The sequence below is a fragment of the Sycon ciliatum genome, chromosome 1, assembly GCF_964019385.1.
Source record: "Sycon ciliatum chromosome 1, ocSycCili1.1, whole genome shotgun sequence".
Classification (NCBI taxonomy): Eukaryota; Metazoa; Porifera; class Calcarea; order Leucosolenida; family Sycettidae; genus Sycon; species Sycon ciliatum.
The window spans coordinates 2,486,787-2,513,203 of record NC_088643.1 but is presented as its reverse complement, the minus strand read 5'-3'; the positions used below and the strand labels follow the sequence as shown (position 1 = coordinate 2,513,203).

The window sequence follows — 26,417 nt, the reverse complement described above, 5'->3', positions numbered from 1 at the left end:
AGAAATGGGCACTAATGCTAGCTGGCTATGATTATGAGATCAAGTATTTGCCAGGCAAGGAAAATGTCTACGCGGATTTCCTGTCTAGGCAACCATGTGAGAATATCAGTCCGTCTGCAGAGGAAATGGTTACGGTTCATGTCTTGCTAGTGGAGGAAGATACGATAATCAAAGCAGACGTAGTGAAATCGGAAACAGCTCGTGACCCTGAGCTATCTAAGGTGCTCTACTATGTGGTGAATGGTTGGCCTAGCTCAGTTCCCCAATCGTTTCGGTCTTACCACAATAAGAGGGATGAGCTGTCTGCGGAAGATGGTATCCTATTGTGGGGACAACGAGTTGTCATACCCAAATCACTAAGAATGGCATTGCTACGTGATTTGCACACGGAGCACTTTGGCATGGTCAAAACCAAGCAAATGGCACGACGGTACTTATGGTGGCCAAATGTGGATCAAGAGATTGAAATGTTGGTCAAGGCATGTGCTCAATGCCAAGAAAGTGCGAAATGTCCACCTGCCAAGTCGGGAACCTGGTCATGGCCAAACGGTCCTTGGAAACGGGTGCATATCGACTTTGCAGGACCATTCATGGGCAAGATGTTCCTGGTTGTGGTGGATGCATACACAAAGTATCTGGATGTAATTGCAATGTCTAATGCCACGTCTGCAACCACTATTGCGGCTCTGCGGCACGTGTTCTCTGTGTTTGGTCTGCCGGAGCATCTTGTTTCAGATAATGGAACCCAATTTACGAGCGAGGAATTCAAGGCTTTCCTCCGTGCCAATGACATTGTGCACACCCTGACGGCTCCAGGCCATCCGGCTACGAATGGACTTGCTGAGCGCTATGTGGGTGTGTTTAAGCAGAAGTTGAAGGAAATGGGTGCAACGAGCGAACCACTGCAAGCTCGGCTCGACAGGTTTCTGCTAACGTACCGCACGACACCCAACCATGCCGGCAGAACACCGGCGGAAATGATGTTTGGACGCCAGCCACGCACGCGGCTCAGTGCTCTGCGTCCCTCGCAGGTACGTCAACAAGCAAAGGCTTATGAGGACGGCAATCGCGTCAAGCCAGCGTTCACAGAGAGTGACTCTGTGTTTGCGCTGAATTTCGGCAAAGGTAATCGTTGGGTCCCGGGACGAATTGTGCGTGTCCTCAGTGACTACAACTATGAAGTACAAGTGGGTGATGTGTTGTGGAAGCGTCACCGAGACCCGTTGCGTCTACGGTCAGTTCCGGCAAGCTTGAGTGCATCGCTGCCAGAACCACTGTTGGATACAATCGATCAGACGTCACCGTCACCAGTGCTGTCAGACGTAGGAGAGTCGTCACTGTCCAGTGATTTTCCGGCTAGCGTCTCGCCACAGTCTGCTACTGTACAAGTTGAGGCGGATCCTCCTTGTGAGCAGTCTGCTCCTGAAGTTGGTTTACCACAGGTCGAGAATACTCCCTGTGAAACCACTGTTAGACGTTCGTCTCGGCGTAGTGTTCGTCCGGATAGACTGATTGAACAGCTTTGAGCCGTTCCCTGATGTCATTGCTGGACTGTTTAGCGAACTAGTAATTATTACCATGTACAATAGTGTGCAAGATCCTTGGTATTGCTAATATTGACTGACGGATTCCTGCGTCAGATTATGTTATTGTAGTGCTGTGTCAAAGTTTAAGAATTCACGTACGGTGGATTGATGAACTTATTTTATGTGTTGCTTCAACGATTTTGAGGTATTTGATTGTGGTAGAATATTCCCTGGAACATTCTTGAAAGGGGGCAGTTGTTGTGTATGCAAGTTAGTCATTATATATCTACTACACCGTTTGTTACTGTATTGCGCATGCTCGCATATAGTTGTGGTTGTTACTTTACCTGACCAAGAGGAATGGCTTCCGAATTGCTAGAGTTTGTGTGTGTCAGTAAGAATGCATGAGTGTAATGGAATGTTAGTCCGCAAGGGGACATAACACTGTAACTGATGGGGATGCGCGGTGGACAGTCGTACAGCCTGGCGGGTGAGGCGTGTGGTCCTGGGTTGGTGTGTCGGGGGTGGAGCCATTTTCGAGAGAAGAGCGGGAGAATTATCGCAAAGGGCTTTATACAGGAGGCAGAGGGCAGCGATGGTGCGGGGAATTATGAGGCTAGGAAGCCAGCATTGCGGATGTATTGCCTTGATGGCTCGCTCCTGCACCCAGTCCAGCCGATTCAAGTGGGAAGGAGCTGCCCCCATCCAGACGATTGGGCAGTACTCCATAACCGGCCGGACAAAGGCTTTGTAGGCTCGAAGCCGGGCAGGAATAGTCAGCAAGTGAAATGCCTTGCGCAAGGCTCCAAGTCTCTGCGTTGCTCGGACTACAACAGTTGGGATATGCTGGCTGAATTTTAGCTGATGGTCAAACGTGACGCCGAGTACTTTGATGGAGGGCTGCTCCTCGACAGGAGTTCCATTGAAGACAATGGGGGGTATTGGCCAGTCCCGACGATGGTGGGAAATTGTAAGGGCCTGAGATTTGGCTGGCTCGAACTGCACTTTCCAATCCGAGCCCCAACTGGATACTAGGTCGACAGCAGCCTGGAGTACTCTAGCGTTGTCAGGAACAGCAGCGAGCGTTGCAATCTCGGCGTATAGGGTTGTGTCATCGGCGAATGAGGCAAGGTTGGAGCCGATTGGGAGGTGGTCTTCAAGGTCGTTGACGTAGACCAAGAATAAGGTGGGGCCCAGGATACTGCCCTGTGGCACCCCAGCCTTAACTGGGCGTCTGGCTGATGTCTGGCCGGAGATGAGGACTTGAAGTGTGCGGTTGCAGAGGTAGTCTTGGAGCCACCGATGCAGGTCTCCCGAGATGCCATACACTCTAGCCTTGTGCAACACACCAGTGTGAGACACCCGGTCAAATGCTCCAGCAATGTCGATGGCCAGCACTCGAGAAGCTCCTTTATCTCCGGCGGTGTGCACCCACTGGTGGTGGAGAGCAGTCAGCAGGTCTGCTGCACTGTGGCCGCGACGGAATCCAAATTGCCGTTCTGACAGGACGTGATTCGTCTCCATGAAGTTGCTCATTGCCCTGTTGACTATGGTCTCCATGACCTTGGAGAGGATGCTCAGTAACGACACTGGTCGATAGTTTGATGGCGACGATTTAGACTTGCGCTTGTGGACTGGAACTACGTTTGCAACCTTCCACTGTTGTGGCTGGATACCGGAGCGAAGACAGCATGTAAATAGTTTTGAAAGCGGCCGTGCCAATTCTGCAGAGCAAGCTTTCAAGACGCGGGCAGGTATCCCATCTGGACCAGTGGCCTTGGTGGGGTTGAGCTGGCGGAGAGTTCGCTCGACTGTGGTTTCGCGAAACCGGACGGTGCAGAGGTTGCGGTCAGTACGTGGTCGGACGTAAGGAAATGGAGCGGATAGGTTGTCTGCCCCTAGACTGCATTTGTTGGCGAAGTGTTCGGCCATGCACTCTGCTTTGCTGCGGTTGGTGTCGTGCTCCGTACCATCGGTGCTGCGGAGAGTAGGTATGGATGGGCTGTTTCCGTGGCCAGAGGCCTTCTTGATGGTTCGCCACCATTCACCAGACGCCATACACCCAGAGGCTAACTTCTGCGCCAGGCTTGCTGTGAATGCCTGCTTTGCAGTTGCCAGGCAATGGTTAGCCGAGTGCTTGGCGACATTGTAACGGGCTTGCAGCTGGGCACTTGACCGGTCGGCGCAGAGTCTCCTCCATGCTCTTTGTTTCTGTGCTACAGCCTCAGTGCATTCCGGTGTCCACCAAGAGGGGTTAGATGGTTTCATGCACAACTGCTTAGACGGTATGTATCGGCGCATTCCTTCCAGAATATTCTGGGTCAAGTGCATACACATTGCATCAGGATCATCACTGACAGTGGACTGCCAATCTGTTGTTCTAAAGAAGTGGCGGAGTCTGTCCCAGTCTGCGCGTTGGTAACGCCAGACAGTTCTGGTCACTGGTGGTTCCTCTGCTTTGCTTACATGAAAGTCAGCTAGGACACAGGCATGGTCAGAGTTTCCCAGAGGTGCTAAGGTATTGACGGTCGCATCTCCCGGTAGGTCAGCCATTATTAAGTCGAGTGGGTTAAGGCCCCTGGTGGGCTCATGCACTTGCTGCTCCAAGCAGTGAAAAGCACACATGTCTTCAGTGTACACACCTGCATGAGTTGTCTTGGTGCTGCCGAGCCAATCCACGTTGTGTACGTTAAAATCTCCAGCCAATACCACATATTGACAAGATTTACGGGCCAGGTCAATGCCAGCACTGATGGCTTCAAGGGTACTGATGTCATTGTCGTGGCAGGAGCCAGAGCGATATGCAGCACACACAGCCACTGACTTCTTATCCACAGTTCTGACACTCAGCCATATTAGCTCCTCATTACCGACCTGGATGTCATCGAGTTCTCGGAGGGCCAGACTGGCTTTAACCCAAACCGCAACTCCTCCTCCATGAGCTGTTCGATCCTTCCGCAGTGGGGAGTAGTACCCAGGCAAGGACAGTTCGGAATCAGTAGCCTTCTCAGGGGTTAGCTTGCTCTCTGTGACAATGGCAATGTCAGGTTGGTGAACGTGTACAGCATGGTGAAAGTCACCAAGTTTACTCAGTAGTCCAAATGTGTTCGTCAGCAGGATCCGAAAGGATCTAATTGGAGCTTTGAGCTTGAGTGTCGGAGGACTCGAAGAGAACGTCACTGTGTGATCCGGACAAGGTGTCCCCCTTTGGAGCATCACTGAGAGTGTCACTGTGTGAGCCGGACAAGGTGTCCCCCTTCGGACGCTCACGGTGGCGCCAAACCCGCGCGTACAGTGGGCGAGGCCAAAAGTTTGGAGCAGTGGCGATTTCAAGGTCAGTCGCATCGATCATCAAGCGGGCAGACACTTTCCCATCTTCTGTGGTGTGTATGCTGCACTGGTGAACCTTCACCGGTTTGTTTACTGCTGCAGAGCGTTGCTCAGTGAATTCCTTGACACTTTCTTCACTGCTATGTGAGTTCAAATTGCCCACATAGATTACGGCTTTCTTCACTCTGTGAGGTTCGTTTGATACCAGTTTCCACGTGTCATCCGTGATTGGCTCTAGCTTCAGTGGCTTGGGCTTGACAGTGGGCCGCTCAATTGCCTGGGACTTGTCCTCATCCTCCGTTGGCGTTTCATGGTCACTGGCAGGGTCACCCACGCTATGGGAAGTGCTACGGTGTTCGTCTGCATCAGTGGTACACGTGGCAGCCTGGCCTGCGCGAGTACGGGTACGCTTGCTGGTCCTTCCCGCTGTACTCTCCATCGTACGCTGGCTGTGCTGGTTGTGGGCAACTGCTGGAGGAGTCAGGGGAGAAGCACTTGCTGCGACAATGGCGGACTCCCTGAGGGCGACAACCTCCTCGTTCAGGCCTGCAATTTGCCTCGATAAATCATCGATCCTATTCTTTAGTCGTGTCTTGCGGTCTGCGGACTCCGTCACAAATGTTGCCAGCGTCTTTACTACGTCTAAAATCGAAGACTCGATCCCGGGGAGGGAGCACAACAATTTTACCTCTGAATCCGTCAGCCCGCGAACGGCAGCTTTTGCTGGAGGCATGGCGGAGGTAGGCCAAAGCTATCCGATGTCTACCTAGTTTCCTACTACTACTACTATACCTAATGTTTGAAACCAGGCCGGCCTGATGCCGGTTTCCTGGCGAGAAACTGTGGGAGCCTCAGAGCGCGAAAACCTGCACCCTGCTCCAAAGTTTGAAAAGAGTGTGTGACGGCATCATCGTGGAACTGCGCTTGATAGTGCTGTATGATAAATGATTGTTGTTCTATAGGGTTCACAACCATGCGCTTCATTTCGTCATGGATGACTGGTTGGCAGTACGGCTTGCGTTTCATCAGTTGGACGGCGCGAAACATCTTGGCCCCGTCGCGTAGTCGTTCTACTTCCTCAGCTTGTTTCGTCACAACTGCTTTCGCTTCATCAAACCTGAGCTTCCTGATATTGTGAAATATGCGATCCCTTTTCGTCTTGAGAGTTCTCTTATTCTCCTCATCTTTGCATTGGGCGATGGACAGCCGGAGTCCTCTTTGCTCATGTAATAGACATGAAATCTCAGGGGAGAACTGATGTTTCCGTGGCGCACGTTGCGCAGCGCCGACACACCGCTCCATGGCAGTTTTGATACCATTGGCCAGACCATCCCATGCAGCCTGTGCCGATTCACTCTCCGCCACAGGCGCGGAATCTAGAAGTCGGGCATTTGCCTTGTCCTGGTAAGCTTGTCGTTGGGCATGGTTCGTGACCAGTAGTTTCAGGCCTATTCTGGTTCTTGTCATGCACTCCATAGAAACGAGATACGTCCAGTCTGGCCACAACCAGGCGATGAGCACTGTTCAGCAGAGTTCCTGCAAATGAACGGGCATCCGTTAGGAGTTGTTTCTGGTCTTGGCGGCAGCATATGTAGTCGATAGTATTATAGATAGGGACGATTGATCCCGTCGCAGTATCTCTCCTCTGACCCTGCCACGTTGTTCTGTGTCTGGCGCTGTGTTGGAACGCTGTGTTCCCAGCAAAGAGTTGATGGGCCTCCATGAAATCAGCCAAAAGCTACCCATGCTGACGACTAAGCAACACGACGAGCATGCGCGACAGAATGAACAACAGAAGGTGTGAAAACATAGTGCACATGACCACTCAAACTGCCAGAGGCCGGAGCGTGACAATGACTATGTACACTGGTTCAAAACACCGCACACACAAGTACTCGAACAGTGACATACACAACGTTACGTGGGCCACAATCATGTACAAACAAGTGCAAGGCTTGAACGACTCGAGAGTACTTGTATACAAGAGAACAACACGGGACTTCAATTCCGCAACTTAGGGCGAAACAACTATTTGTCTGTCTGTCTGTCTAACAACAGTATTGTCTGTGTGCTTCATATTAATTTCATAGATATTTAAAGAAAAATCAGATCACAACATTAAAGAATGTCAATTTCACTGGTCTAACAAACCTCAAAGAGCTGTAAGTACTGTTCAGGACTCAACTTCTCCATGCTCGAGTGGTACCTGTTTCGTGTGGGTTACGTTTCTATACTGTTGTGGTAGATTTGGTGTCACGTGTTTGTTTTGTCTTGGTCACTGTGGATACGCGTCATTGGTTGGTGGTGTTGTGCGCATGCGCGAAACTGTGTGAGCTAGTCTTTGGTCTGTCGTCTTGTCAAGATGTAGTCGTTTCCGTGTTCTTGTTTATTCGTCAATAAAAAGAGTGTAAAAAGGCAGTCCAGTGGTGGCGGTTGAGCTGATGCAGGATGGAGAAGTAATGTTAGAATCACGACTACAACATTTGGCGCCCAACTATCTCTCGACGCGGAGTTCTACCTCCGCAGCTCACGACCCTGAGATGTGTGTTGCTCCCGTCACTGCTGGACTGTCCTTGTTTATTCGTCAACCCTGTCCGTGTTCGAACGTTCGTCGTGGAGCTGTGTCGTCGTGATGTGTCGTCGTGCGGTGTCGTCGCGCAATGTCGTCATCCACTTGAGTCAACTGTGTCGTCGTCCGGTGTCCCGTCGTCGTCGTCGTCGTCGTCTACTCAATTCGATCAAGCTGACGCCCTCCGCTGAGCTGTGTTCAAGTGTCGCTGTGTGTCCGCCGTTTCGTTGTCCTGATACGAGTAGAGTATCAGCTTCGCCGCCGGCTTCCTGCTGCTCCGAAGTCGTGTGCTGGCTGGGAATGCGCCGCCTTTCTTCTCTCCATATCTCTCTTCTTTTCTTTGTTTTCCGGTGAGTGTTTGTGTGTGTGCATGCGTGCGTGCATGCGGGAGTTTGTTTGAATTGCTACTTGTCTTGGGAACTGGCGTCTGATCATGGTGAACCACGGTTGGTTCTCCTTGTGGCAGTCCACATCGAAGGCAACGAAAGTCTGATCAGGGTGAGCCCCGGTTCATTGCTGGGAGCTAGACTCGCTGCTTGTTTGTCGTTGTCATGTATATATTTTATTTATTTTTGTTTTTTTCGGTGACAGTCATGGGTTTGGCTGGCGTTGTGTGGATGGGCAGGGCTCATCGGTTTTTAGGCTTAGGTTTAGCCTGTGTTTTTTGTGTGTGTGCGTGGCTAGACAGCAATGAAGTGTTTCTTCTCTTCTCTTTAACATTCACCTCTCTTTCTTTCTTCTGGCTTTGGTTGCCCTGTTTTATTCTGGGAGCTACATGCGTTGGTCCTGTGGCTACTTTTGCTGTTTGCGGTTGCGTCTCTCTGCGTATTGTGTTTTATTTGGTCATACCGAGGACGGTATGTGTTTTTTTGGTCGGGATATTGTGGTAGATTTGGTGTCACGTGTTTGTTTCATCTTGGTCGCTGTGGACACGCGTCATTGGTTGGTGGTGTTGTGCGCATGCGCGAAACTGTGTGAGCTAGTCTTTGGTCTGTCGTCTTGTCAAGATGTAGTTGTTTCCGTGTTCTTGTTTATTCGTCAATAAAAAGAGTGTAAAAAGGCAGTCCAGTGGTGGCGGTTGAGCTGATGCAGTGATGGAGAAGTAATGTTAGAATCACGACTACAACACTGTAGTCGTACTTTTTCACTCACATAGCAACCGGGTTGTACATGGGGTGGTGGTCTACCAGAGAATGTACAGAGAATGTACTCACAATAGTGGTCTACCAGAGAATGTACTCAGTGTACCGTAGCACCACACTCAGCCACACGCCAGCAAAAACCAGCAGAGCCAGAAAGTAACGAAGAGCATGGCGGCCAGCAAAAGAGATGTCAGTGCAAGACTCAGGCAGAGCAATGTCACGGGGGGGGGGGGGACTGGGCAGTGGGGGAGCGGTTAAAAATCTGACTCCCTAAATTTCCAGCCACGACCGCTCAACCGGGCTGGGGAAAAACTTGCCTTGCGGCCAAAAAAACCTTCTACTAATATGGGACCTGCCCCAATGCCAGTCACACCCAAAAAAGAAGATAAGCAAGTAGTCCGTCCGTCCGTCCGTCTATCTATCCTGTTTGTTTGTACCGGTTATTCTCTCTTTCTTCTTTCTTTATTTAACTATCCGGCGTTTATTTACCGCCCCTTGGAAAAAATGCAGAGCTGGAAAAAACAGTGTACAGTGCATGCATGTCTAATATGAAGTGAACAGAGCAGCGTATGACGTTCAGATCGTTTTGAGACAGACTCTGGATTCAAACATAACACTCCTCCTCCTTTAGATAAGAAACGGCGTGAAGAGTAGAATCCTGTTGATACTAAAACAAGAAAAGAACTACTGCATTGCAACATAGAACACAGTAAAAGGAAAGCTCACAGAACAATTAACAAAACTGAATGAGCTGTACTAGAATCATGACAGGACTGTTAACGTCATTATATTTCTTCAATCAAGCGTTGAAGGGGACGATGCTGTGTGCTGCGTGAATTGCGGACCACTGTTGCTGGCCAGGGTCTTCGCGATGCCGTACGTTGACAAGAACGACAGTAGGCACTCCAGGGTCTGGTGGGTTGGCGTAGAAGACATCTTGCAGACGCTGAGCCACTTTGATTAGGTGTCTACAAGCGGAAAATAGTGCTGGACGTCGTGTTCGGCAAAGTCGACATGCACTCTTTCAAAGTGCTTGGATGGATTTATCCAGGGATGTGGTGCTTCCTTGGGCGGAGTGTTAGTGGTGTCTTGGCACTGACGGCATGACGTGGCTAGATGCTTGATATCATCATCAATGCCTGGCAACCAGAAGAAACTACGTGCAACGGACTTCATTCGCAGAATGCATAGGTGCCCATCGTGCAGCTCCTGCACCAGCGCGCAGTGAAGTTGCTCAGGGAGTATGGTTCGATGGCCTCTCACCAAACAACCAGACTTGATCGTCAGCTCGTTGCGGCATTGGCGGTAGGGTTGTAGTCGTCAGGGGTGTCGGCGGGCCAACCGAACTGAAGATACTGCATGATGCGTGAGATAACGGCATCGCCTTTGCTGGCTGCGGCAACATCAGCAGCAGAGACAGGTAGAGGTTCACATGGATCACGGGCATGCTGGAGAACGGCATTCACAATGCCTGCTTCTTGCTGCTCGGACAGCTTCAATGGGAGGCGGGATAAGCAGTCAGCGATCACGCTCCATGGCAGGACGCAGAGCATACGGAACGGGATGAGCTGAACAACAACGAGGGGTAGCTTCCTGCTTCAAGTGGATCGCAGCTTGGTGGTCCTTGCCGGAAACTCAGTGTTGAAGTCATCCTCTGTGCTAGACACTGAGTGATGTGGAACAATGATGGCCAGTCGAGACGAAGACGGCACAACTAGTTACGACTGAGTAGGAGATGGCTACTGCCCTTCACAACCACAAGTACTTGACGTAGGCATTCATCGCGCTATGCTGGGGTTGCTCCGGTGATGAGAATGTCGTCATAGAAACAGACTACACCGGGGATGCCTTGCAGGATCTGCATGCACGTATAATGTGTTGTACACACAGAGCTGCGAATGGCGTACAGATCATGCACATACAGACTATGGATTCAAATATAAACAGCACTGCATAAGCTGTTCTTATCATTATTACCTGTGTTGGGTACCTCCTCCCGTACCTTTTCTAGCTGGCATGCATGCACTCGCGTACTCAACATTATAACAGCAGTATTTTCTGTGTGCTTCATATTCATTTCATAGACACTTGGACAACGGGAAGATCACAACATTAGATAATGTCAATTTCACTGGTCTAACCGAAGTCTATAGCCTGTGAGTACTATCAACTATTACAATGAGTGCTACCTACCGTGGTGACATGAAAACATGCATAGAGTATCACTGAAAGGCAGACAGGTCAAATACCATGATGAAGCAACAGAGGGTACCAAGTTGAAGTCGACAGGAGGAGTTTTCCAAATATTTTCTGGGTTCGAGACATGGTCAGCGATTTTGCATTCTCAACTCAGACCTTGGAGACTTTAGCCTTTTCACGTTTGCTGTGATGAACGGAGAGCTTTCCGTTTGACTAGATTTTGTTTGTTTGGTTGTATCTCCATGCCAATGCATGACCACTGTTGCTTTCCTGAGTGCACCAGCTGATAAGAAAAGGAGCAGAGCCTCTCGATCCATGCCATCCCCAAAGTTCCAAAACCGAATGACTGAAGAACAATTCATTCATGCAATACGTCGAGAGTATGTGGTATCTTCTCAAAGTCCAACCTCCTAACTATGCAACACCAGGATTCATACATGAGCAGAAGTAGAATGATTAGTCCCAGGTTATAAAAATGGCATTTGTCTGCCAATTACGTCATCATGAACCTCTGAGTGACAACATCACAGCCAGCAATCGCATGTCATCACGTACATTGAAAATCAACATAATTTTGCGAATCGACCTTTTTTCAGGATCACTTTTCAACGAGGACGAAGCAAAGTCGGCCGAACGAAGCCTAGAGGAAGAAAATCACCCTCTCCACTTCACCATCACGATACTGACATAGACACGAGATGAAACAACTAAAAAATCCACAAGAAAACTGTACGGCCATCATCGTGCTGACTTTGGTCTGAGAGTTTTCTATCACGATCAAAAACGTACGAGGAGCACTCAAAAATAAGCCACAGACGTACCTTTATCGCTCTCTACTCCTTTTTCAAGGCACAAAAGTCGACTCTCCACTTTCAAACCAGGAAGCAGACATACCAGTGGTCCTTTTCAGCTGCTCCACGAGAGCAGGAAATGTTCACCAAGGGGCGCAGAGCAGCATCCATTCCAGAAAAGAGCTAAAATACGAGTGAGACGGCATGCCTGAGTACAGTCGTCCCTCTCTAATCCGGCACTTGTTTATCCAGAACCCTTGCCAACCGGCGCACTTTCTGACGAAACCGATTTTTTTCGTTCAATTCCTACATCTTAATCCGGCACTTGAATTCCGCCTCCGGCAGTGACTTTTTGAGACGAATCGCTCAAACTGCACGTAGTTTGATTTCATAATCCGGCAGTCGTAAATTGCGTACCGTACAGGTGCACTCCTTGCCAGGCCAGGCTAGGCCAGTCTGGTCAATGTTGTCCAGGAGACAACGGCGAAGCAGTCAACCATACTTTCTTATTTTAGCAAGGAGTAGTGTCCTGCCAATTTTCAGGTGTGTGTATGTGTGTGTGTGTTTGCGTGTGTGTGAAAGAGTACATGTGAACATGTTCTCTGTTTTACTTTATCACTTTATCACTGTGTATATTCCTGGAGAAAAGTGGAGAATATAAAGCCGTGCACCAAATACTTGGGTCGACATGGAAAACCCTGCGTTTTGACGTATGATACATGCATGCAATTGGGTAGGGCCGGGTCAGAGGGGAGGATTTCTTAATCCAGCACCCTCGTTAATCCAGCAGAAAACGCCGTAGCAAAAGGTGCCGGATTAGAGAGGGACGACTGTACATGAGTACATGTATGAGTACATGCAGAAAATAGTCAATTTCAGCGTTTCTGCTCCAAACAGCAACTAGCTTCGACTAGAAACAAAGATTACACCAAAGGATCAAACAACAACCATTTTCTGCAGTTTTTTTGCAGATGGCTTCCTTGTGTTTGGCCCAGCACGCCAAAAATCACACCTCGGAGGAGTACAAAAATGAGAACTCCCAGATGTCCTCAATTGCTGGCCATGAATTGCAATGTGATCCCTCTCTCTCTCTCTTTCTTATGTTTTTTTTACTAGAGCCACGTAAACCCGTCATGTGTGAGCCATAAATAAGGGGAGTGGTGACGTGGTCTGGGATGCTCTGCCGACCTTGGGTCTCGGCTTCATCACAACCAGGCACGCCAATAGCAGAGAGAGAAAGAGAGGGAGGGAGGGAGAGAGATAGAGAGAGAGAGAGAGAGAGAGAGAGAGAGAGAGGGAGAGAGAGAAAGAGAGACAGACAGATAGAGAGAGAGACCGAGAGAGAGACCGAGAGAGAGTAAGAGAGAGAGAGAGAGAGAGAGAGAGAGAGAGAGAGAGAGAGAGCGGGGAGGGTTGGAGAGCAAGAGAGGGGGAAAAAAAACTAAATAAAGTATAAAAATAAAGGATGAGAGATAGAGAGAGAGATAGATAGATAGATAGATAGATAGAGAGAGAGAGAGAGAGATAGATAGATAGATAGATAGATAGATAGATAGATAGATAGAGAGAGAGAGAGCGAGCGGGGATGGTTGGGGAGCAAGAGAGGGGAAGAGAACTAAATAAAGTATAATTATATAATGCGTAAGGGGTGCACATTCAGATCCAGAGACAAGGGTAAGCAGGGTAAGCAGGGCACGAGGCGTATGGCAATATGCAGCAGTATGTGGGCACTGGGCAGATGTGCATACATATTACAAAGTGTCAGCGGCCCAGTGCCATTGCTGGGCACGGAGGTGCCGGAAGACAGACACTGAAACTTTGCAGCCGTTTCCAGTCAGGTGGCTTGCTGAGGACGGCGGGTGGCAGGGCATTCCATACAGGGACAGCACAGGCGGGGAATGCTCTACGGCAACTTTCCCGGCTATTGGCAGGTAGCCCTGTCTCCAGCTGGTAGTTATGCATGTCGAGAAGGACGAGCAAGAGAGACGAGTGGGTCGAACATGGGCTGGTCGGGGGGCTTGAGAGGGAGGCAAGAGCTGACAAAGTGGGCTGGTAGGATTGGAGCACAGCAGCTTGTAAATGTAGGTACACGCAGCTACCATGCGCCGGATAGACAGGCTTTGCAGCATTGCGCCGGGGCCAATCAAGTGGAGGGCTGAGCGTTACGTCTGGTCAAGTCGCTGCAAGTGACAATCTGCTGCGCCCATCCAGACCAATGGGCAGTACTCCATTACTGGGCGTACAAACCCACGGTACACTTTAGCTCGGCTGCAAGAATCCAGGAGCGGCGAGGCCTTCCGCAGGAGCCCGAGACGCTGGCGTGCTCTGATGGCGACAGTACGGAGGTGGTTGCGGTGGGAAAGTTGGCTGTCCAAGGTTACCCCAAGAAGCTTGAGGTTACTCTCTCCATTCAGGGGGGCACTCGCAAACTGTACTGCTGGCAGGTCCCAGGCGGGGCGGTGATGGTCAATAGTCCTGGCCTGGGACTTGGCTGGCTCGAACGCAATTCTCTAGCTGGTGCCCCAATTCACAAGGGCATCGAGAGCATTTTGCAGGACTGTTGAGCTGTGGTCAATGGTATCCATGGTGGACAGGCACTGAAACAGCGTTGTGTCGTCGGCATAAGCGGCCAGATCTACACCTGGTGGAAGGTGGTCATCGGCATCGTTCGTGTAGAGAAGGAACAGTGTCGGTCCCAACAAGCTACCTTGCGGAACTCCGGCTGTGATGCGGTGTGGGCTGGACGACTGCCCACCAACGATGACACTCAGGCGCCTGTCCAGCAGGTAGTCCTTCAACCATGCAAGGAGCATGCCGGATACACCGTACTGCTGGGCTTTGTGGATCACACCTGGGTGGGAGACTCGATCGAACGCTCCAGCAATATCTACAGCAACAACCCGCACAGCTCCGCCCCCTGCAGCCACGGTACTCCAACGATGGTGTAGTAGGGTAAGGAGGTCCTGCGTTCCCAGGCCGGAGCGGAAGCCGTACTGGTTAGTGGTGAGGATGTGCTGGCGCTCAAGGAATCCCATAAGGCTACGATTGATGATAGCTTCCATGACCTTTGACAGTATTGGCAGCAGGGATATGGCTCGGTAGTTCTTTGTTGCGGACTTCGAACCCTTCTTGTGCACAGGTACAACTGAGGCAAGCTTCCACAGTGACGGTTGCGTATAGCAACATCAGACCTGCACATTCCTAGTGTTGTTGCAGTGTTGTATTGTGTACTAGTAAACTTTACCTGTATAACAACATTTTATTGTTTTTATGTAGTGTTCCCTTTATAAAAGCCAAAGCATTTTCAAGATTCAAAGAGCCTGAAACAGCAGATCAGGGCGCTATCGTGAACAATCCTAGAAAATGCGATTAATAGTATAAGTGAAGCGGACATTACAAAATGATGAATGAGAATACATGTATCTAAAATTTGGAACAACCATTTTAGATACATGTATTCTCATTCATCATTTTGTAATGTCCGCTTCACTTATACTATTAATCGCATTTTCTAGGATTGTTCACGATAGCGCCCTGATCTGCTGTTTCAGGCTCTTTGAATCTTGAAAATGCTTTTATTGTTTTTGTGCTTCATATCGATATTTGACCAAAAATCAGATCACAACGTTAAAAACTGAGTTGTGTAGATATTCCAATAATGCTAATAGGAATAGTAGTAATACTCTTAAAAAGGACACACTTCAGGCCCTTTACGAACATCTTGAGTATTATAGCATTTTGTCTCAGAGGAAACTGTTTACTTAGGAATAGTAGTAGTAGTCGTAGCCCACATCATCGTGTCAACGAACTAATTTTTACTACACTACTAGCCTTTACCTGTTAACAACATTATTGTCTGTGTGCTTCATATTCATTTCATAGATATTTAAACAAAAATCAGATCACAACATTAAAAAATGTCAATTTCACTGGTCTAACAAACCTCAAAAAGCTGTAAGTACTGTTCAGGACCTGTCTGTGTGCTTTATATTGTGTGTTTCATATTCATTTCATAGATATTTTAACAAAATCAGATCACAACATTACCTCAGCTTCACCTCCGTCTTTTGCTCGGCTTTTATTTCCTATATTGACCTCGTACGCAGTCAATATTATACTGTAGTCGTACTTTTTCACTCACATAGCAACCGGGTCGTACATGGGGGGGGGGGGGGTGGTCTACCAGAGAAAGTACAGAGACTGTACTCACAATAGTGGTCTGCCAGAGAATGTACTCAGTGTACCGTAACACCACACTCTCAGCCACACGCTAGCAAAACCCCCGGATGATCCGTCGTTATCATTTCCAGCTCTTCGTGCCCACAGCCAACTTCATGAAACATTTGTTCAGGTCATCACCACAACTGCGGATGTTAGAAAGGCTATCGCCCGACTAAAGTCTCGCCGCAGTCCTGGCTTGGACACCATTACGAATGATGTCCTGAAGAAACTTGCCCCGTCGATATCGTACCCCCTCTGCCGTATTTTTAGTGTGTCCTTTTCGACGGGTAAATTTCCAGCAGCATGGAAACTCGCGAAGGTTGTTCCGGTTTACAAGAGCAAAGGCTCCAAGTCACAAGCCAGCAATTACCGTCCTATCTCTTTGTTGTCCTGTGTATCGAAACTATGCGAGCGATTATTCTTTGATAAGCTTTATGCTCATGCGTCGCCGGCCCTTGCCCCAGTCCAATCTGGTTTTCGACGAGGAGACTCAACCACCATGCAGCTGACACGCCTTGTGCAGGACATTGTGGCCCTTCGTCATGACCACCAACACGTTTGTATGTGTTTTTTCGACCTAGCAAAGGCGTTTGACACGGTATGGTTCCGTGGACTCCTAGCTAAATTATCTGCGATGTACAATGTTTCCGGAGCGTCTCTGGCGTGGATTACGGACCACCTAACAGATAGAACGCAATCAGTGTCAGTCGAAGGGGTACTCTCAGACCCACTGCCTGTGAAGTCGGGAGTCCCCCAGGGATCTATACTGGGGCCTCTACTATTCTTGTTGTATATAAACGATCTACCTGACTGTATAGATGGTTTGTCACTATTTGCTGATGACACAGCCCTCATTCAGTTTGACGCCGACATTGCAAACCTGTGTACGAAGCTTCAGAATGGAATCAATGTTGTTCATAAATGGATGTTGTCATGGCGTCTGAAACCCAATATCTTGAAAACAGAAATAGTCTTTCTCCCTCAACTAGACCACCCTCCCACATTTACCCTTTCCGGACTTGATTCGGCTATTAACATTAATATTGTAGATACGCACAGGCATTTGGGTGTTGTATTTGACTCGCAATTGTCCTGGAATTCTCACGTAGATTTTGTATGCAACAAAGTTAGCAAATCTGTAGGTTGCCTAATGTCTCACTGCTCCCACTTGTCCCCCGAATGTATTCGTCTCTTTTATAAATGCTACCTCCTTCCTATCTTTCTGTACGGCGCCACTGCTTGGCATTCCCTGCTTAGTAAATCTGCTGTACAGACACTAGAAGTATATCATAAACGTGTGTTGAAAATTATTTTTCGTAAACCCTCTCTTTTCCCCTCTACTGATCTATATAGTTTGGCCTCCACCAGCCCCATCTCTATCCTGTCGCAGAGACAGTCATGCGTTCTGGTCCATCGTATTAAACTGAACATTGTCCATGAACATCTCACCAAGTATAATTGGTTTACTTTCGCACGGGACACTCGCAATGGCATAGTACTTCCCAGAGCTTTGTCAACTATGTTTACCAAATCTCCTATCTTCTCTGCATACTCGTATTGGCTCAAGCTGCCCATGGAAATGAAGACAATATCCAATATTAGACAGTTCATAGACCATGTTAAATGTCATGCCACGTTGTAGGCTCGCTCGCCTCTTTTGCTAGCTTATCTCGCCGCTCTCCACCATGGTCAACATAGTGATACATTTCACCCCGCTAATGCATTATTTTCTTCCGATTATCATCTTCTTTCCTTCATTTTTTTCTTCTCTTGCCATGGCTGGCTAACGCCCCCTCCTGTGCATTGGCTTCTGCCATTGGACGGTGAAATAAATAAAAAAACAAAAACAAAAACAAAGCCAGAAAGTAACGAAGAGCATGGCGGCCAGCAAGAGAGATGTCAGTGCAAGACTCAGGCAGAGCAATGTCACGGGGAGGGGGGGGACTGGGCAGTGGGGGAGTGGCTAAAAATCTGACTCCCTAAATTTCCAGCCACGACCGCTCAACCGGGCTGGGGGAAAAACTCGCCTTGCGGCCAAAAAACCCTTCTACTAATATAGGACCTGCCCCACTGGCAGTCACACCCCAAAAAAAGAAGATAAGCAAGTAGAAAAGAGTAATCATACAAACAAAAACGCCGAGACCCTCGGGACAGAAGCACAAAACATAGCCTGCGACATACCATGGAAATCCCGAAAAACAACACACAATACAAGCTAAAAATGTACAGGACCCAAGGGAGGGAGGGCGGGAAAACCCCTAGATAACCCAAGGAACACAAGACTACGATGGCAGGTGAGGGAGATTTGCGCAGTGGAAGAGCAGCAGTGCACGACAGAAAATGGTGAGTGAAAATTACGTTTTTACTCTCTTTCGATACGCTCAGCCGTGAAAAAACAACCCTTTTTTGCACTCACATAGCAACCGGGTTGTACATGGGGTGGAGCTCTACCAGAGAATATACTCATGAAGCAAAGGATAGTAGCAAGTCATGCTGTGAGTCTGTGATGTACTTATCCTTGGAGGACGCGGACTCCAGCCACCGTGTCGTTGCAGCAGTCTGTCCGCGACGCCCGAGTTTGCTGCGGCCATCGCACCACCTGATCGGAGGCTGTGGAGATTGTATGATGTTGGGTCAGTTTGGGTACGGCCCACCGCCAATTTGAGGAGTTCCGTCACGGGCTCTGCTGTAGCTCATGGGGCCGCGCACGTCTGGCCCAGAGGGGGCGGAGGTTTCTTTGCCCAGTACATGTTGGCCGGGTGAATGTCCTGCTTCCTGGAGAAATGTCCCTGTTATCCCTCTGCCTCAGTTGGTCGTTCTTGCGACTTGGCAGGTGCAAGTGTAGCGGGCCTGGAGGCAAAACAACCTAACAACTCGCAACTAACTAACGTGTTACTTTATTAACAGTTTTCTCTCTCTCTCTCTAGACTCTGAACTCATTGTGAAAGATAAAATAAACATAATTTATGGAAAATAATCACAACCAGCAACGTACTGTCATGCGACCGTTGTATGGTAGAACGAACGTCGTAATGAACAGTACGCTGAGCGTATACGCAAATGATGAGCTGGTAGCGAACGTCGTATTGAATAGTACGTTGTAGCGTGACCAACGCGTGACCAACGCTACACAAGGACATATGGGTCGGGGTAAAGTCCCAGGGCAGTAGGGCGAAGAACTCAAAACAAATCATGGTGGCACATTGCAGATCCCCCAGTGATGCCTCTGGTTGGGCCAGGGTGGACATCAGCTGGCGGAACAAGGACAGTGAGATCGGAGTGCGGCGGGAGATGGGACGTGCACAGATACGGCGAGCGGCGACTTGCAATTGCTTGATGACTGGTTCCGCGATCGGATCTGGGTGACCGGCCTTACGGTGCAACCAATGTAGAGCTGCGCAGCCTTGTGCGACGAGGGCACACGTCGTGCCTTGTTGGATCAAACTCATTAGGCATAGCGCCACATGAACTGCGCGAGCTAGGAAAGGGGCAAGTCCGGCCCCAGAAGCCCATGTACGCCAGCGACCAAATGCTTGCAGATATGCCCTGCCTGTAGATGGTGCCACGTCACTGAGCAGGACGACCGGTAGCGCGTCGACCAGGTGCTGAATGGCTGGATTCTGTATGGACACTAGTCCCATCCAAAAGGGGGAGGATGCTGAACAGGGCACATGCAAAACGCACGCACGCACACACCCACAGACAGGAAAATGAGACACGGGGGGATCAGATATGTACAGACTGTGTGTTGCTCCTGTGAGTTTTATTGGTGTTCAGTCCACGTGTCATGGGTTTCCAGACTCTCCCAATCGGTGCACTTCCCAGGGGTCTAACCCTCCTCTGCCTCTAACATCGCCATAACCCTACGTGTACGATGTATGTTGTGTGCAATATGAGCTGCGTGAATTGAGTAGGGGGCCAGGGGTGACAACCGCTGCCCTGTACAACCCAGGCCTCATGTTAACACAGCTTCACGCCTAATACCAGCATGCATACAGGCAGCCATTGCCAACATCACTGCCCTTCGGGCTTCTCCCTCCCTCATCATCACTGTCCTTCGGGCTTCTCCCTCCCTCATCATCACTGCCCTTTGGGCTTCTCCCTCCCTCATCATCACTGCCCTTTGGGCTTCTCCCTCCCTCATCATCACTGCCCATCGGACTTCTCCCTACCTCATCACCAATGCCCATCGGGCTTCTCCCTCCCTCATCATCACTGCCCCTCGGGCGTCTCACTCTACATGGGTATGGGTAAGTTCATTGAATAGGCAATTCACACAGAAAATAAACGCCCTATGATGGCCTATACTGAAAAAGGCAGGAACAGAACAACATAGGCAGCAAGCGCAAGAGAAAAAAACCCCAAGAGACAAAAATAAAGGCAACAGGGGAGGGGGGGGACAAGGTAACCAAAAAATCTAACTGAGGCCGTACGGTGAGACCACTGATGAGCACAGTTTCAGAGGGAACAAAAACGGACTGCATGAAAACAGAAAGGTGGTGTTTGCGGCCCAAAGAGATAGACCGGTTGTGATGTGTGCATAAATGAGCCGACCCCATGCTGGGAGGCTTCTTGGGTAATGGTGAACGGTGCTGCAACTATTTATGTTTTTCTTTAGTTTTATTTTGTAGTGTCTTAGTCTTGCCTTTGTTGCATTGTTTTGGTTGCAGGCGTAGTCTTCTGTACATGTATACACCATAGAATGCTAACGTCATTGTCGCGCGCGCACGCGCGTGCAACATTATTTTGCGCGCATGCTTATATATGCTGCCGCGATGTTTGTCCCTTTCATCAGTTATCAGTTTTGCCTCGTCGTGTCCGGTCTTTTTGTTTGTCCGTCTCCATCTTGTCAAGAAATTAAGTAGAACTTTTAGTTCAGTTGCGCTGTTGTGTGTGGCAAGTCGGATGGGCGGGGAGGCTGGGCCCCTAACACCTGGAGAAGATGCGCTGGTGCACAAAAAGTTACACAAAAATGGACACGACGTTTTGGTTGTCGGTATTCAATGGCCAGACAATCGACACACTAAAGAGATTAGGGCAAAGCGGGCAGCAAGCAGTTCCGTCAATGTGGAGCTGGTGTGTGTGGCTGACATGGCCTGGGGCCACTCGCCCGTTGTGATATCAACCCCGTTCATCAGGCTGAAACCACCCCACCTGGAGTCACTGGCATCCGTGAATACCAATTGCGGGGCCCGGCAGACCAGATAGGCCTCCCATGAAAATGATCAGATTCAGATTGCCAAAAACTTAATTCAGACTTAGCTTAGATGCTAAAGTGGGATAGCTATCTCCCAGCCTTCTTCTAGGGTTGGGAACAGACATGCGTGCAAGCTTCTTGTCTGTAAGCACACCACTCAGCCCAGAGCAAGCCACATAGAGCTGAGCGACCCCGTTAGTTTGGCAAGCAAGCGTGCAGGCACTACAGTGGGGAAAGACATAATATCAGCTAGCAGCAGTTTAAATTTGGATACACAGTTCGGGGTGACATGAATACTGTTGTTGGCCATGTAGTGACATGACCCAAGATAGAGGCCACCTGCCGGGGTTGAAAATTACTCTTTTGCTTGTTGATGACAAGAAAGCATTTTTTCAAATCGGACCTCACAAGTCGGGCAACCCACTGTGTCTCTTCCGCGGAGTTTGCAGCTCCGGTTCCATCATCCAGATACAGGAAAATACTTATGCCTTGGTCACGCCAATGGTTGACCAAAGGCTGCAGCACTTTTGTAAACACAAATGGGGCGGGCTTGAACCTCCAAGCTAACACGAGGAACACAAGACCATAATGGCAGGTGAGGGAGAGTTGCGCAGTGAAAGAGCAGCAGTGCACGACAGAAAAATGGTCAGTGAAAAATACGTTTTTTACACTCTTTCGCTACGCTCAGCCGTGAAAAAACAACACTTCTGTCACGTCTGGTAGTACGTTCCAGAAACTGACCGTGGTTGCTCCCCTGGGGAGGGAAAAGACCCATGTACCACGTTGTGTAATCGTAGGTGACATTTACGTTTTGTTGTTCTTTCATATTATTAGTATCTATTATCAGAGTCTAATCAATTCGTTCGTCGTTGTCAGCGTGTACACGAGGTACTGCTTGCCTTGAGTCAACAACACGGAATTCACGAGTTACGATTGTGCTTACTACGACGTTGCATGTTGTTTGTACATTTACAATCACGTACATGCAGCTTGGCAAGTTGTGTCACGATGCAATGCATACCAATTTATTTCACTACACGTGTCATGGCCGCGCTTGGCGGGTTTGTGACTTGGCTTAGATCAGCCTAGTGGCTACCCAGGTAGACGACCAATATAGTCGCCATCCAAGTTGCTAGCTCACACCTGTTTTCCGGCTCACACAAGGTAGTCGAAGGTTGAAGGGGAGCGATCAAAGATACTTTTATTCGTTGGAAGAAGGCGGCTTTTATGTGATTTTGGTTATAGTATAATCGTGATATAATAATTAGTAGGAAATATTCACTGTATAGCTTCGGGGAGCTCGCTCACCCACATTACATGAAAGAGTTACGAAATTAATATGAGTGATGTCCGAGGTTATTCGTACGTCGATCGTGCGACGGAGCCTGGAGTACGCTGTCGGATGTTGCCGCAGCTAGAGCGCCGCCTTCGTACGGTGTCTTGATTGGGTCACCCTTCATCTTCTGCCCCGTAGGCTCTTCCCTCTCATTACCCCGTAGGGCGCTGCACGGTCAAGCCGCGATCTCTCCCAAAAAGGGATAACGGAGTCCGCAGTGCGCGAAACACTTGCAGGACCCTTTACGTCGTACGACGCAAGAAGAGGTGCCATGCTTGCTCGACTAACAAAGGTATCAGCTCCCTTGCAGGACTAAGCAGGGTCCCCTCAAGCTCAACAGTGTAGTGAGTACAATGCTGACGACTTTTACTGAAGGTGTAGCCGCCGTACGACAACACTTGTGACTCGAGGCCACGAGTTGTAAGCCATGATTGCTCAACTAACGAAAGTGCCAAATCCTTCGCAGGACTAATCATGGTTCTTACAGAACTCTAGAATATTTCGGAGCCCAGCTTTTGGCTGCTGAATCTCATTGCGTGGTCGCTTTCACGACGAGTCGAGTCCGGGTCATGACAATTCCCCGGCCTCTCAAGAATCACGTCCCCGTGATGTTACCCAACTTGGAAGTCGGCGAGTCGTGACGGTAACCGCCTAGCTCTCGTTGGTCAAGCCAACTGGTTCTGCACCGTAACAGGTACGGGCATAGAGTACGAAATGTGGCTCCACAGGCGGGACATTTCCATCAAAAAAATTCCAACTTCAAAATGAAACTGGTACTGCTCCACTATCGTAGAGATGAGCCTGGTGCTGATGATCAACACGCAGCTTGTCATGTACAACTAAATGCACGTCGCAAATCTTCACGCAAAGCGTATACGTATGACAGTTCGCCATTTCGTGTCATCTCAGATGAATGTAGACCATAGGCCATAACGTGTGGTCGCCACACCCTTCTACCACGTAGGTATCTGGTTCAGGTACAAAAACTGCTGCAGAGCTCCAGGAGCCATTTCATAGATTTGGTGGTATCCAACGAATCGGTTCCACCCACACTCCACCCATTACAAAAGACCTTGGCGACCTCGCCAAGACTTCCACGGTAGGTTCATTGCTGCCAGCAAGGACAGACACAATGGCATACGCCTAGTAGCCTGTGCAACAGGACCACGATCACGTGTCTCAATCTTGTGGTGTAGCACCGAAGTGCGACCAAGCTCAGATGGGTTCAAAGCGAACGCATCTCGATACCGAAGCACTAAGGCTTGCAAGCAGTGGATCTCCTCGCGGGAGATACCAGATTGTCCTAGAGAGGTCTCACTACCATCTCTTCCGACCCCCACTTCCGTGTGTTCCAGGCCCGAGTCCAGCTCGTCCACACACCTAGGCTCCAGGATCGAGTCCAGCTCGTCCAACCTACAGGATCGAGTTCGTCCTCATCCAACATACAGGCTCCAGGGTCGAGTTCGTCCTCGCCCAACCTCAAAGGTTCCATGGATGAGTTCGTCCTCTTCCAACCTTTCCGGGGGTCCACAACCGGACATCTTGCGCCAATTCGCAACTGCTTCCAGACCCGAGAGAGTCCTCCGTCTCAGCTATTTGAACTGATTCCTCTCTCTGGCCATCAGCCAGAGTGTCTTCGGTCACGATACTCATGACCTCAGATATTGGTTCTAACCGACCAATCTGCATTGCCCTCTCTAGAGCCACTGCCTCGTCAGAGTAATTCAACACCCGTACGGGAACACCATCCACCGTAGGGCTCACTAGCGCATGCGCCATCATGACATCATTCACTCCTTGAAAACACCCATCAGGTATCGTCAAGGCACAGGTCGGCAACCCTTCCGACTTGTCTAGCACGGCGTTAACCGTCACCTCCGAAAAGGGAGTATCACTTCACGCCTCCGCAAGCGAAGAACGTGCTCTCGTTTGCCATCATGACATCATTCACTCCTTGACGGCTTGGCGGAACGACATCAGCTTTAGAAGCTTTAAAATGCAATGCTCCATCACCCGAAATGATCTCGCAAGGAATTGGGACAGCACATCGCGTCCAATGTCAGAACCAGTAACCAACATCATACTCAGTACGTGACGAAACACCACAGGGTGCGGACGTCGCGACAAATCCGGCACCAAACAGGCATCGTCCAACACAGAAGTGCTGGTTTCAGGTGGGCATCAGCTCACTAGTGATTTCTGTCACACTCCAATCAAAACATTTGAGATCCGCATCAACGAACTCAAATCAGCAGTTGTTCAAGCTCTCTGCAGAACTTGTTGCTGTATCATCGTTTCAGCCAGCATCTCAACTGGTGCGCCCAGTTTCGAAATCTGGCTTTGTGACTCCGTCACACGACAAGGACATAGTCCTCTTGACTGTTTTTGAACCGTCAAAGTTCAAAAGAACAGCAACACTCCTCAACTGCAGCTGAGGGCAACGTAGAAGCTAAGCTTCATGCAGTCATCGATCCTGCCACTGCAAGACGACTCAAAAAGTCTAAAAGCATTTCGCTTCTCGAGCAGTTTCTGTGCAAGTGCTGACAAAACAGCAGAGTTTCCTCATTGCACGTCCTTGCAAGAACCTCCGTGGGTTCGAACAATGCGCCGTCTACACCGCAAATCGAGTGCAGCTGACACATATCTCAGACCAACAAGTGGTGCGGGAGTCGAAACTCTCGTCGGCGGCATGACCGACTTTCGCCAGGTCTTCCGGAACAAGTTGGCACGCCAACTGGTAGCAACAGCTACAAAACAGAACGAGTTCACGTTCCATGTGCACGCACTCAGACAGAGTGTTCAACTGAACGGACCAAGGCCAGAACAGAACAAAACAGTTCGCTGCCTAATCCACTTGAGAACTGCATGTGTAGCATGGCTACTTTATGACACGTATTTGTATACACATAAATAGTACACCGTAGGAATGCATGGATAGCAGTGCGCATACTCGCACTGCCTTGTCTTCTTCTTCTCCTTGTGAGACAATGAACGAATGATAACTACTTACGTAACAACAAGTATGATTGTGCTTTGAGTGCTGAGAGTATACGAGTTACAATGGTGGCAGCGGAAAAATAGTCGTCGGTTTTGTCCACGGCTGGGAAGACGCCTCCGCAGGAGAGACAAGTTGCAGAGTCGACAAGTTGCAGAGAGTCTGAGACCAGTTCCAGCTACTCGGGAAACCAGCCCACAGACTAAGTTCTAATTTACTAGTATTGATCATTCTAGCCTTCGTCTCGTTTTCCATTCTTTACTCCTGGACTGATCGTTCGCTGTGCATGAGTAACAGTTTTGTTTGGTGTAGAAAGGGCTACATTTTCACAAAAATATTTTGCGCACGTGAGTGTGCGTGCATACTTAGCAAGTACACTGTTGACGTCATGTCCTGTGCACGTGTACGTCCGTTTGACGTAACTAGAATGTTTTGTGTAGGTCAATTTTTTTTGTAACATTTTTCAAAAGTTTTTTTGAACTACAAATGTTTGTAGCTTGGGCCATTGCTAGTGAGATATCGAGATGGGCAAGTCCAAAGGCAGAAAGAAGACCAGGTCCCCTCGACACCGTCCGTTCAAGATACCGTCTGACGAACATGCCAGTGCATCAGAGTTGCACCAGTCTAATGACACCGGAGTGCGTGATCAACTAGCTCAGGCGCTCGAGAAACTTGATCGCAGGTTGACCGACCTCGAAAAGAGACTCAGCTGTTTGGAAATTGTTGCTCCACGCACACAGGTTCCTGTAGGAGCAAGTTTCGAATTTGATCAGCCTCATAGTAGTAGCAGTGGTCGTGGACATTCGTATGGTCGTGGTGGTCAGGTGGAACCACCGATTTGTTGTGGTTGTGGACAACCTGGCCATTTTGCTCTAGATTGCCCACACAACCCTTGGCGCTCGGGAAACTGAGTACGACTGGTGGTGTGGGACAACTCCCAGTCGTTCACGAGGAGCCATCAGATGCAGTACGTATCGAGGCTGTATCGTCAGTCCCTACGCTAGATCTCCATGTTCAAGGCAAGTGTGTAACGGCGTTAATTGACTCTGGTTCCTGTGTTTCTATGTTGCATGAGCAAACATTTTTGTCCACGTATGGTGATGTGCCCTTG

The 26,417-nt window shown here is 49.3% G+C and overlaps 1 protein-coding gene and 1 long non-coding RNA gene across 3 annotated transcripts in view; one reads left to right on the top strand and one right to left on the bottom strand.

Annotated features, from left to right (window-relative positions):
* The window catches only part of LOC135809906 (uncharacterized), a 205,808-nt gene that overhangs the window by 98,611 nt on the left and 80,780 nt on the right, over window positions 1-26,417 (top strand). The window contains exons 14-16 of one of the 2 annotated variants that reach the window (XM_065323355.1): window positions 6,947-7,018; window positions 10,652-10,723; window positions 15,440-15,511. In XM_065323355.1, the coding sequence (XP_065179427.1) occupies window positions 6,947-7,018; window positions 10,652-10,723; window positions 15,440-15,511 (216 nt within the window). The remainder of the gene's footprint in view (window positions 1-6,946; window positions 7,019-10,651; window positions 10,724-15,439; window positions 15,512-26,417) is intronic. The other variant, XM_065323364.1, reaches the window with a different exon arrangement.
* The window catches only part of LOC135809921 (uncharacterized), a 120,518-nt gene continuing 110,575 nt past the window's right edge, over window positions 16,475-26,417 (bottom strand). The window contains exon 3 of the long non-coding RNA XR_010552254.1: window positions 16,475-16,806. This is a non-coding gene — a long non-coding RNA (uncharacterized LOC135809921). The remainder of the gene's footprint in view (window positions 16,807-26,417) is intronic.